General features: G+C 44.5%; 1 protein-coding gene across 1 annotated transcript; it reads left to right on the top strand.

The window, feature by feature from the left end:
* The first annotated feature begins 940 nt into the window (after positions 1-940).
* Positions 941-11,523, top strand: otud3 (OTU deubiquitinase 3). The gene is made up of 8 exons (NM_001005056.1): positions 941-1,160; positions 3,101-3,249; positions 3,327-3,439; positions 4,010-4,132; positions 4,785-4,904; positions 7,202-7,298; positions 7,680-7,918; positions 11,100-11,523. The coding sequence occupies exons 1-8, from the start codon at positions 958-960 to the stop codon at positions 11,277-11,279; spliced, it is 1,224 nt and encodes a 407-aa protein (NP_001005056.1). The 5' UTR covers positions 941-957; the 3' UTR covers positions 11,280-11,523.
* The last annotated feature ends 21 nt before the right edge of the window (positions 11,524-11,544 follow it).

Here is an 11,544-nt window from a genome sequence, read left to right as displayed (position 1 = left end):
CCTCTTTTGGCAGCTCAACCCGCAGTCCCAAAAGCCCCTCATTTCCCTTTGATCTCCTGCACTGAACCTAAAAAAGATACAAATTTAATTAAATAAGTGGCTTTTGGCAGAGCCCAGAAATCTGAACGAGTGTCACCTGCACTTAGATACAGTGTTTCTTACATTTAATTAAATAAGGGGGCTTTTTGGCAGAGAGCCCAGAAATCTTAATGAGTGTCACCTGCACTTAGATACAGTGTTTCTAACATTTAATTAAATAAGGGGACTTTAGGCGGAGAGCCCAGAAAGGTAAAAAGCCCCCCTGCACTGAGATACAAGTGTAACTAATAAGCTAAACAGGTCTCTTGGGGGAACTGAGACTCACAGCTTAAAGGGCAACTTCACCTTCATTAGCAAAACTGTATTAACACATAAAACCCCCAGAAATGTGTTCAAACTTTCAATAACCTGCCAAATTTAGTCAAATGGGAGTGGAACTTAGGGGGTGTGGTCGCAAAAATGGGCGCGGCCACAAACATTTGCCATGGCATTTATTTTTGTCCCTCTTTCTGTTTTCAAAATGTTGGGAGGTATGCCCCATACACAGGATTTCTATCTCTGGGAGGTACATGTGTCCCCTGTGTTCAGCCAATCAGTGACTTACACACAGTCAGGGAGGGTAAACCCCCATTAGATGTTGGTGAGGGAAGTAGTAAAGTATTATAGACCTCCCAGTGTCATTATATCTCATCAGGATGGATAAAGAATTAATAATAAACCTTTAATCCAACAGCTCCTTCTCCATGATCACAAGCGGCCCCTCTGGTATCTCTCCCTAATCTCTATGATCCCCGCACCAGCATCACAGGGGGTTGGGCCGGGAGAGCGCAGCGGACTTTATCCCGGAAGTGTCATTTGTTGCTGAAGGGAACGCTGATCTGAGCGGCGGCGGCTGGCGGTACCTGCAGACTGGGAGTCATGTCCCGGAAGCAGTCGGTACGGAGCCGGCCCGGCAAGAAAGCCGAGTTAGAGCGGAAGAGAGACGAGAGGACGGCCCGCCGGGCAATGGCCAATGAGCGGAAAAACCGGGCTGCAGAGAATTCCGACGCCGAGGAATTTGTCAGTTTCGCGAACCAGCTTCAAGTTTTGGGTCTCAGGGTTCGGGAAGTGCCAGGAGACGGGTCAGTACCATAGCCCCCCAACTCGCTCCGCCATCTTACTGCTCTCATTGCTGAACATACAATAGTGTGTGGTAGCGCCGCCATCTTGGTGCTCTGATTGCCGAACATACAATAGTGTGTGGTAGCGCCGCCATCTTGGTGCGCTCTTTGCCGAACATACAAGATTGTGTGGTAGTGCCGCCATCTTGGTGCTCTGATTGCCGAACGTATAATATTGTGTGGTATCGCCGCCATCTTGGTGCTCTCATTGCCTAGCATAATAATGTGTGGTAGTGCCTCCATCTTGGTGCTCTCAATGCCGAACATACGATAGTGTGTGGTAGCGCCGCCATCTTGGTGCTCTCATTGCCGAACGTACAATATTGTGTGGTAGCGCCGCCATCTTGGTGCTCTCATTGCCGAACGTGTAATATTGTGTGGTAGCGCCGCCATCTTGGTGCTCTGATTGCCGAACATACAATATTGTGTGGTAGCGCCGCCATCTTGGTGCTCTCATTGCCGAACGTACAATATTGTGTGGTAGCGCCGCCATCTTGGTGCTCTCATTGCCGAACGTGTAATATTGTGTGGTAGCGCCGCCATCTTGGTGCTCTCATTGCCGAACGTGTAATATTGTGTGGTAGCGCCGCCATCTTGGTGCTCTCATCGCCGAACATACAATATTGTGTGGTAGCGCCGCCATCTTACTGCTCTCATTGCCGAACATACAATATTGTGTGGTAGTGTCGCCATCTTGGTGCTCTCATTGCCTCAATTGGAAACTGTCTAACTGACGTTTCATCTTCTATTACTAAACTATTGGCCTATTAATCCCTACAGTGTTTTACACTATAACACAGCAGCGCTAGTCTTGCCAGTCATTATGTACTTGTATAAATAAAGGACTTATTTTAAGCCTGCGAGTGGAGTTTGCTGTTGAATATTAGGTATAAGGGGCCCTTACAGCCTCTCTAGGAACCTATATCTATTGCTGTTATCTCTATAAATTGTTATATAATGCCGTCATCATCCCTGGAAATGATTTGTAGATGTTGTTTTAATTTACTATACGATAGAGGGGTCTGGAAACGTGGGAAATGGCACAGTGGACCAGGGACTCATAGTAACATAGTAAGTTGGGTTGAAAAAAGACATACGTCCATCACGTTCAACCATAATGCCTATATATAACCTGCCTAACTACAAGTTGATCCAAAGGAAGGCAAAACCCCCATCTGAAGCCTCTCTAATTTGCCTCAGAGGGGAAACAATTCCTTCCTGACTCACTACCATTTTTCAGCTATTATTTAAGGAAAACCGTGGGGCAGGTATTTCACAGGCTTCTATGAGCAGGGCCGGTCTAATAAACTGTGGGGCCATTTTGGCGGGGCCCCCTACACAAGGTGTTGCCGGCTGGCACAGGGTTCCAGGGCTGGGGGGGCAGATAGTCCCTGCCTCTCACTCTGTGACTGATGGTGTAACTTTGCCTTTTCACCTCTCTTTCTCTTGTTCCATTGGCCCCCAACATTTCATGGCACAATGTGGCCCCCAAGCACTGAGCACTGACACACCAAGTACACTATATACAGAGTGAGACAGGGATTATTGCCGCCCCCCCCCCCCGGCACACTATACACAGTGACAGACAGTGGGTACCCAGAGGTATGAATGCAGTGCCCAGAACAAATAACAGCATTATCAGGCAATCGGTTTTTTTTTTGGGGGGGGGGGGCTAATGGTCCCAATAGGTCCTTTTAGCCTAATGCTGGCCCTGTTTATCATTACAAACCTCAATGCCTATTGGTCAGGGAGATGCCCATTGGTCGGGCAGATTTCAGCTACCTGTTTGGGTCTTTCAGCCCATCTCTTTAATGGTCAGTAGTGCACAGAGCATGTTCCCCAGTGCTAAGTTCTAAGTTATAATTACAGAAACATAAAGTACTCTCTCTCTCTTCCCTTAGGAACTGCCTGTTCCGAGCCCTGGGTGACCAAATAGAAGGGCACTCCCGCAATCACTTAAGGCATCGTCACGAGACGGTGGAGTATATGATCAAACACCGGGATGACTTCGAGCCCTTTGTGGAGGATGATGTGCCTTTTGACCGACACGGTAATTACTGAAAGTGATTGGTTCTCTGAACTCCAGGAACAACGTTGCAAAACTGTCATTTCTCTCTGTCTCTGCAGTTGCCAATTTGGCCAAGTCTGGTACCTTTGCCGGCAACGATGCTATTGTGGCTTTTGCTCGGAATAACCAAGTCAATGTAGTAATACACCAGTTAAACAATCCTCTGTGGCATGTAAGTGATACAGTTTTTTTTAGCTCAGGCCCACTTAAACAATTATGGGCCCTTTTATTGGTGGTCAGCGGGTAATTCGATTGGTTGCACCCTGTGCGTACGTGTGATGTCAGTACGCACGGGACACAACCTTATAAAAGCGTGCATGCAGCGGTTAGCTGGGGACATAGCAGGAAGCAGGAGGATGCTGTGGGGAGCCGCAGGAGGATGCTGGGGGGGGAGCCGCAGGAAGCAGGAGGATGCTATGGGGGGGGGAGCTGGAGGATGCTGTGGGGGGGGAGCTGGAGGATGCTTGGGGGGGAGAGCTGGAGGATGCTTGGGGGGGCTGGAGGATGTAGGGGGAAGTGGGAGGAAGCAGCGGGGAGCGGGCCATAGTATGAGGAAACTGGGGGAGGACCAGCAATGTTTTAGGGGTCCCTGCCCTGGCACCAATGCAAAATGTATCCCCTGGCTACCAATGTTTTAGGGGGCCCTGGCTACTTGTCTGTGTGTCCTCTGTACTGATGGGAGGGGCTACTGGGGGAGGGGCCATTGATAAGTATAAAAGTCTCTCATTTCTTTGCCTTTTAGATCCGAGGGAGCGACAAGGCAGATTCACGGGAGCTGCACATCGCTTACCGATACGGCGAGCATTATGATAGCGTTCGGCGCATCAACGACAACGCAGAGATGCCAGCAAACCTACAGACAGAAGTGAGCTCGGCCAACAGGCACACGATTTATTGGTTATTTACTGTTATTGTAACTGTACATTTTTAGCTGTTTAGCTGTGCCAAAAATAGGCCCCCTATGTTGGTGAGTTTTTATGTATTAAAGGGGTTGTTCACCCTTTTAGAATGATGCAGAGAGTAAAATTCTGAGGCAGTTTGCAATTGGTCTTCATTTTTTATTATTTGTAGTTTTTTTTTAATTATTTCAGTTTTTGTTCAGCAGCTATTTTGTTGCTAGGATTGGAATTGCCTTAGCAACCAGGGTGTGGTTTGAATGACAGACTGATATATGAATAGGAGATGACCTGAATGGAATGATAAGTAAAAATAACAAACTGTAGCCTCACAGAGCAATAGTTTTTTGACTGCGGGGAGGCAGTGAGCCCTGTTTGAAAGCTGCAAAGAGTTGTTTTCTTGATGATTTTTCTGGTTACGTTGATTTCCAAAAAACACTGTACAGGTTGGTTAGTTAAATAGAATTTACCGTAGTGTCTGTGATAGGCTACTTACAGCACTGCAGAATTTTGGCACTATATAAATAAAACATAAGAATTATCATCTCTGGGCAATGTAAGCTTACAGGTTATTGGCTGAGCAGTTTGTGCATCATCCAGTTCTCACTCTTGCACTTTCAGATGCTTTCTAAAGACAAAGCAAACCAGAGGAGCAGGCAGAAGAAGCCCAGCGTATCCGACGACCGGTCAGAGCTACACGATGATGCTGTGCAGAAAGTGCGGAACGCCACTGGTTGTGCGGTGAGAATGACCCATATATGTATATGGGGATAATATAAGTCCCCGAGGAGTTCCTTATAATATATAGTGAATAAAGTGCCCCCTATTGTAACATATAGGGATATTATAAGTCCCCGAGGAGTTCCTTATATAGTGAATAAAGTGCCCCCTATTGTAACATATAGGGATATTATAAGCCCCCGAGGAGTTCCTTATAATATATAGTGAATAAAGTACCCCCTATTGTAACATATAGGGATATTATAAGCCCCCGAGGAGTTCCTTATAATATATAGTGAATAAAGTACCCCCTATTGTAACATATAGGGATATTATAAGCCCCCGAGGAGTTCCTTATAATATATAGTGAATAAAGTGCCCCCTATTGTAACATATAGGGATATTATAAGCCCCCGAGGAGTTCCTTATAATATATAGTGAATAAAGTACCCCCTATTGTAACATATAGGGATATTATAAGTCCCCGAGGAGTTCCTTATAATATATAGTGAATAAAGTACCCCCTATTGTAACATATAGGGATATTATAAGCCCCCGAGGAGTTCCTTATAATATATAGTGAATAAAGTGCCCCCTATTGTAACATATAGGGATATTATAAGTCCCCGAGGAGTTCCTTATAATATATAGTGAATAAAGTGCCCCCTATTGTAACATATAGGGATATTATAAGTCCCCGAGGAGTTCCTTATATAGTGAATAAAGTGCCCCCTATTGTAACATATAGGGATATTATAAGCCCCCGAGGAGTTCCTTATAATATATAGTGAATAAAGTACCCCCTATTGTAACATATAGGGATATTATAAGCCCCCGAGGAGTTCCTTATAATATATAGTGAATAAAGTACCCCCTATTGTAACATATAGGGATATTATAAGCCCCCGAGGAGTTCCTTATAATATATAGTGAATAAAGTGCCCCCTATTGTAACATATAGGGATATTATAAGCCCCCGAGGAGTTCCTTATAATATATAGTGAATAAAGTACCCCCTATTGTAACATATAGGGATATTATAAGTCCCGAGGAGTTCCTTATAATATATAGTGAATAAAGTACCCCCTATTGTAACATATAGGGATATTATAAGCCCCCGAGGAGTTCCTTATAATATATAGTGAATAAAGTGCCCCCTATTGTAACATATAGGGATATTATAAGCCCCCGAGGAGTTCCTTATAATATATAGTGAATAAAGTGCCCCCTATTGTAACATATAGGGATATTATAAGTCCCCGAGGAGTTCCTTATAATATATAGTGAATAAAGTGCCCCCTATTGTAACATATAGGGATATTATAAGTCACAGAGGAGTTCCTTATAATATATAGTGAATAAAGTACCCCCTATTGTAACATATAGGGATATTATAAGTCACAGAGGAGTTCCTTATAATATATAGTGAATAAAGTACCCCCTATTGTAACATATAGGGATATTATAAGTCACTGAGGAGTTCTATGACCATATAAAGGGACTTATAATATCCTCATATTTACAACAGGGGGTACTTTTATTATAATATAAGTTTTAGTGAGTCATGTGACAGAGATTATGTCACTATAACTAAGCACCATTTATAAGGATATAATCTACAGTTTGGTCCCATAGGAAAATGACCAAACTGTATACTATATATATATATATATATATATATTCGGCACTCACCAGTATCGGGCACAGGCTGGGTGCTGACAAAAATAATACATCAAACTCAACAGTAGAAAGCACTCACAGCTACAGCATCAATCAGGTCAGTGATTTATTTCAGCATACCATGCTGAAATAAATCACTGACCTGATTGATGCTGTAGCTGTGAGTGCTTTCTACTGTTGAGTTTGATATATATATATATATATATATATATATATATATATATATATATATATATATTCGGCTTAGCACAGATAAATGCAATGACAGGGGTTGCGTGTGGAGACTTTTTATTGGACTGGGCTAAAGTGCAGGTCACACCTAGTGATTATCTGAAACCCGAAACAGCTTCAAAACAGCTGAACATCCCCACATCAGTGTTTGCTCAGCAAGTCAGACCTATAGACTCTGAGATAATCTTATTGTTCTCCCCATCCTGATTACACAGGTCCATTAACTGCTTAGAGCCCACGTGTGTTGCTTTCCTGTGCGGCTCTTACCACATGTATGTATGTATGTATGTATGTATGTATTATGCACCACATGAGTTGCTTAGAATGACCATAACCTGCATGTAGTTGAGGATGATAAGGGAATTAGAAATGAAACAAGATGCTAACACTCTAATTTCTGCTGCCAGGATATCCCTCTCATACTGCAGAGCTTGGAGGCTGAGAGCTATGACATTGATTCCGCTATCCATTCCATATTACAGATAGAGGAGCTGAGGCTGATCGGTAGGTAATATGGTTATTAGCCTTGGTTTATGTAGCGTTAATATATTAAACATCTCCTTATAGACAACAGGGGTGTATTTATCAGTACTGGGCTAAATTGCACATGGGCAGTAACCCATAGCAACCAATCAAATTGTTCCATTCATTGTTCTAACTGCAGCTGGCTGAAAAGAGCAAATCATTTATTGGTTGCTATGGGTTACTGCCCAGTGTTGATAAATGAGCCCCACTGTTTATCCGTACCTCTAAGACCCTGACACATAAAAGCTTATGTTGAGTAAAATGCAATTGTCTTGGAAGGAAAAACTTCCTCCCTAGCAGAGAGACAGTGCCGACTTGCTTTATGTCACTGATTCTACATGTATCCTTTCCTGTTATCAGATAATGACAATTATCAAGACTGTGCCGCCGACGCCTCCAACTGTCCCTACTCATCGGGATCTCTGCATAGCAACGAATATGGCGAATCAGACTGTCTCGGGCAGGAGCAAAAGGAAAACTCCAACCTAGATGTGACTGAGAGGTGGACTGGGAATGCAGATCCAGGCCTCGCTGAAGGGGCCAGTGTAGATGCCAGGAGCACCACGCAAGAACATAAAGCCAGTAAAGAGCAACAAAAGGTAAAATGTCAGGTTCCCTCTGTGCCGTGCAGCAGGTGGATTTACTGAGATTTTGAGGTTGTTGGTGGTTGCTCTGATGCAGAATTTATGTGATCCCAGTGCAACATAGTGATAAAGACCAAAGTCCATCAAGTTCACCCTCTCTAAATGAACCCCAGTAAACTTATACTGACCTATCTATCCACTCCCATACAGACCCACACTGACCTATCTATCCACTCACATACAGACCCATACTGACCTATCTATCCACTCACATACAGACCCACACTGACCTATCTATCCACTCACATACAGACCCATACTGACCTATCTATACACTCACATACAGACCCATACTGACCTATCTATCCACTCCCATACAGACCCATACTGACCTATCCACTCACATACAGACCCATACTGACCTATCTATACACTCCCATACAGACCCACACTGACCTATCTATCCACTCACATACAGACCCATACTGACCTATCTATCCACTCCCATACAGACCCATACTGACCTATCTATCCACTCACATACAGACCCATACTGACCTATCCACTCACATACAGACCCACACTGACCTATCCACTCACATACAGACCCATACTGACCTATCTATCCACTCACATACAGACCCACACTGACCTATCTATCCACTCACATACAGACCCACACTGACCTATCCACTCACATACAGACCCACACTGACCTATCTATCCACTCACATACAGACCCATACTGACCTATCCACTCACATACAGACCCACACTGACCTATCCACTCACATACAGACCCATACTGACCTATCCACTCACATACAGACCCATACTGACCTATCTATCCACTCACATACAGACCCACACTGACCTATCTATCCACTCGCATACAGACCCATACTGACCTATCTATCCACTCACATACAGACCCATACTGACCTATCTATCCACTCACATACAGACCCATACTGACCTATCTATACACTCACATACAGACCCATACTGACCTATCCACTCACATACAGACCCACACTGACCTATCTATCCACTCACATACAGACCCATACTGACCTATCTATCCACTCACATACAGACCCATACTGACCTATCTATACACTCACATACAGACCCATACTGACCTATCCACTCACATACAGACCCATACTGACCTATCCACTCACATACAGACCCACCCTGACCTATCCACTCACATACAGACCCATACTGACCTATCTATCCACTCACATACAGACCCATACTGACCTATCTATACACTCGCATACAGACCCACACTGACCTATCCACTCACATACAGACCCACACTGACCTATCCACTCACATACAGACCCATACTGACCTATCCACTCACATACAGACCCACCCTGACCTATCCACTCACATACAGACCCATACTGACCTATCTATCCACTCACATACAGACCCATACTGACCTATCTATCCACTCACATACAGACCCACACTGACCTATCTATACACTCGCATACAGACCCACACTGACCTATCCACTCACATACAGACCCACACTGACCTATCCACTCACATACAGACCCACACTGACCTATCTATCCACTCACATACATAAACCATATATACCAACATCAATACTAACTGTAGATATTAGTATCACAATAGCTTTGGATATTCTGCTTGTTCCAGAAATCTTCCAAGCCCCTCTTATAGGCATTAACAGAATCTGCCCTCCCAATATCCCCCCACCATGAGGAACCCCCTAAGCTGCCTCTACTGAAAGTTTTGTGGGCCCTGTGGTGCAGGAAAAAAGATCCCCCACTGCCTGCCTATAATACCCTCTAATGTACTTGTACAAAAAAACCCCAACCCTGACAGTCTAACTTCATAGTTTTAAATAGTTTCGTAGTTTAATTGTCCATTCTTTTTCCCAGTTTAGTCTCTGCACTCTCTCCAGCTCATTAATATCCTTCTTAAGGACTGGAGCCCAAAACTGCCCCCCATACTTAAGGTGAAGCCTTACCAGGGACCTATAAAGGGGCAAAATTGTGTTTTCATCCCTTTAGTCAATGCCCTTTTTATACAAGACAGCACTTTATTTGCTTTAGTAGCCACAGAATGACACTGCCTGGAATTAGACAACCTGTTATCTACAAAAAACCCCAGATCCTTCTCCATTAAGGATACCCCCAACACACTCCCATTCAGTAGATAGCTTGCGTTTATATTATTTCTACTAAAGTGCATAACTTTGCATTTATCAACATTGAAGCTCTTTTTCCACCCCACTCTGTGTAATCTATCCTTAAGCCAGTTCTCTATCCAAGTACAAATATTATGTACCGTATCAAATGCTTTAGCAAATTCCAAGCTGATCACATCCACTGCCATCCCAGAGGTTCCTGCTCACCTTTTCATAAAAGACAAGATCTGTAAACCATCATGCTGTGAGTTTGTGCCAATGCTAATATTAATAATTTCCTTGAATTCCAGTTTATTGCTCTGCTGAGAGTAGTAATAGTCCCTAGTGAGTAACCAGTAATGGCTTCCCTGTTGTAGCCCTGACTTGCTGGGGTAGAGGCCTGCAGCGGGTTGGTTATACATGGGTATTACAGGCTGGTAAGGGTATGGGTGTTTAGATCATTTTGCTAAGCTTTTTGCAAATAGGCTTGGCTGCTTCCCCTCACATTTTGCTCACCCACAGGTCACTTCTAATTTATAATGATGATATTGTTTCTAATCTACGGATAGATTAGAAACAATATCATCATTACAGAAATAGACACAGCTCCCTTAGTGGTCTCTATGCTGGGCTAGTGTGCCCTGTTCTACCCTTATACCCAGTGTGCCAACTAATGTTCCTTGCCCAGCAGATCAAACACATGAATGTAAACTACAATTCCCAGCATTCCTCAGCAACTAAGCAGAGGGCAACTATGGACTACAGTCCCCCAACCGCAAGGTGGACATAGTGACTGTCCCTACTGTAGGGTGTTGGATACGGTTATATTGGGCAGGAAAACAGGGTCGGACTGGGGGGTGCAGGGCCCACCGGGGCTACGGCCTTAGGGGCCCCTGCTGCTGCCTTCACACCCCCCGCAGGGCCCCCACCACCTGTCCTACCACCTTCCTGCCAGGCAAAGTTTTCCCCCAAAAAGTTCAGTGTAATGAATGCAACAAAGCTGAGTTTTGCTTTACTCCCCAGCTGAGCAACAAGCAGAGGAAAGACCAACAGCGGCAGCAGAAGAAGAAGCGGCAGGAGGAGCGCCACCGCCAGAAAGTGCAGGAGAGCAGGGGGAAAGTGGCGCAGAACAACAGGCAAGAGGCTGAGGCAGAAAACTCGCAGGTCACCATGGTAAAGGCTTTTGAAGCGCTAAACATCTGAGGATCCAATCGGACTTGGTTTAGTTGGACTGAATTACCCAGAATTCCGTTCTGCAGCGAGCGTATTTACTTGTCTGCCTCATTCCCAAGCCTGTGGTGCCTGCACCCTGCGGTATTATCCATGAGAGACTATACGAGACTCGCCATGCATGCTGGGACAGCATGGGGGCCCTCCGCCTTGCACTTTGCAATAACCCTACACGGTTTGATAATTTATATTTTTAAATAAAAGAATAATTTTTCTATTGCTGATGCGCTGGCAGTGC

Source organism: Xenopus tropicalis, chromosome 7, assembly GCF_000004195.4.
Source record: "Xenopus tropicalis strain Nigerian chromosome 7, UCB_Xtro_10.0, whole genome shotgun sequence".
Classification (NCBI taxonomy): domain Eukaryota; kingdom Metazoa; phylum Chordata; class Amphibia; order Anura; family Pipidae; genus Xenopus; species Xenopus tropicalis.
The sequence above is the reverse complement of the archived record's forward strand: the minus strand, read 5'-3'. Positions and strand labels throughout refer to the sequence as shown.

What these genes read in the sequence shown, in the direction of transcription:
- otud3 (NM_001005056.1), top strand. Translation starts at nt 958, where the DNA reads ATGTCCCGGAAGCAGTCGGTACGGAGCCGGCCCGGCAAGAAAGCCGAG. An exon ending in CGGGAAGTGCCAGGAGACGG is followed by an intron (nt 1,161 to 3,100) that starts GTCAGTACCATA and finishes CTCTTCCCTTAG; the next exon opens with GAACTGCCTGTTCCGAGCCC. An exon ending in TGTGCCTTTTGACCGACACG is followed by an intron (nt 3,250 to 3,326) that starts GTAATTACTGAA and finishes CTGTCTCTGCAG; the next exon opens with TTGCCAATTTGGCCAAGTCT.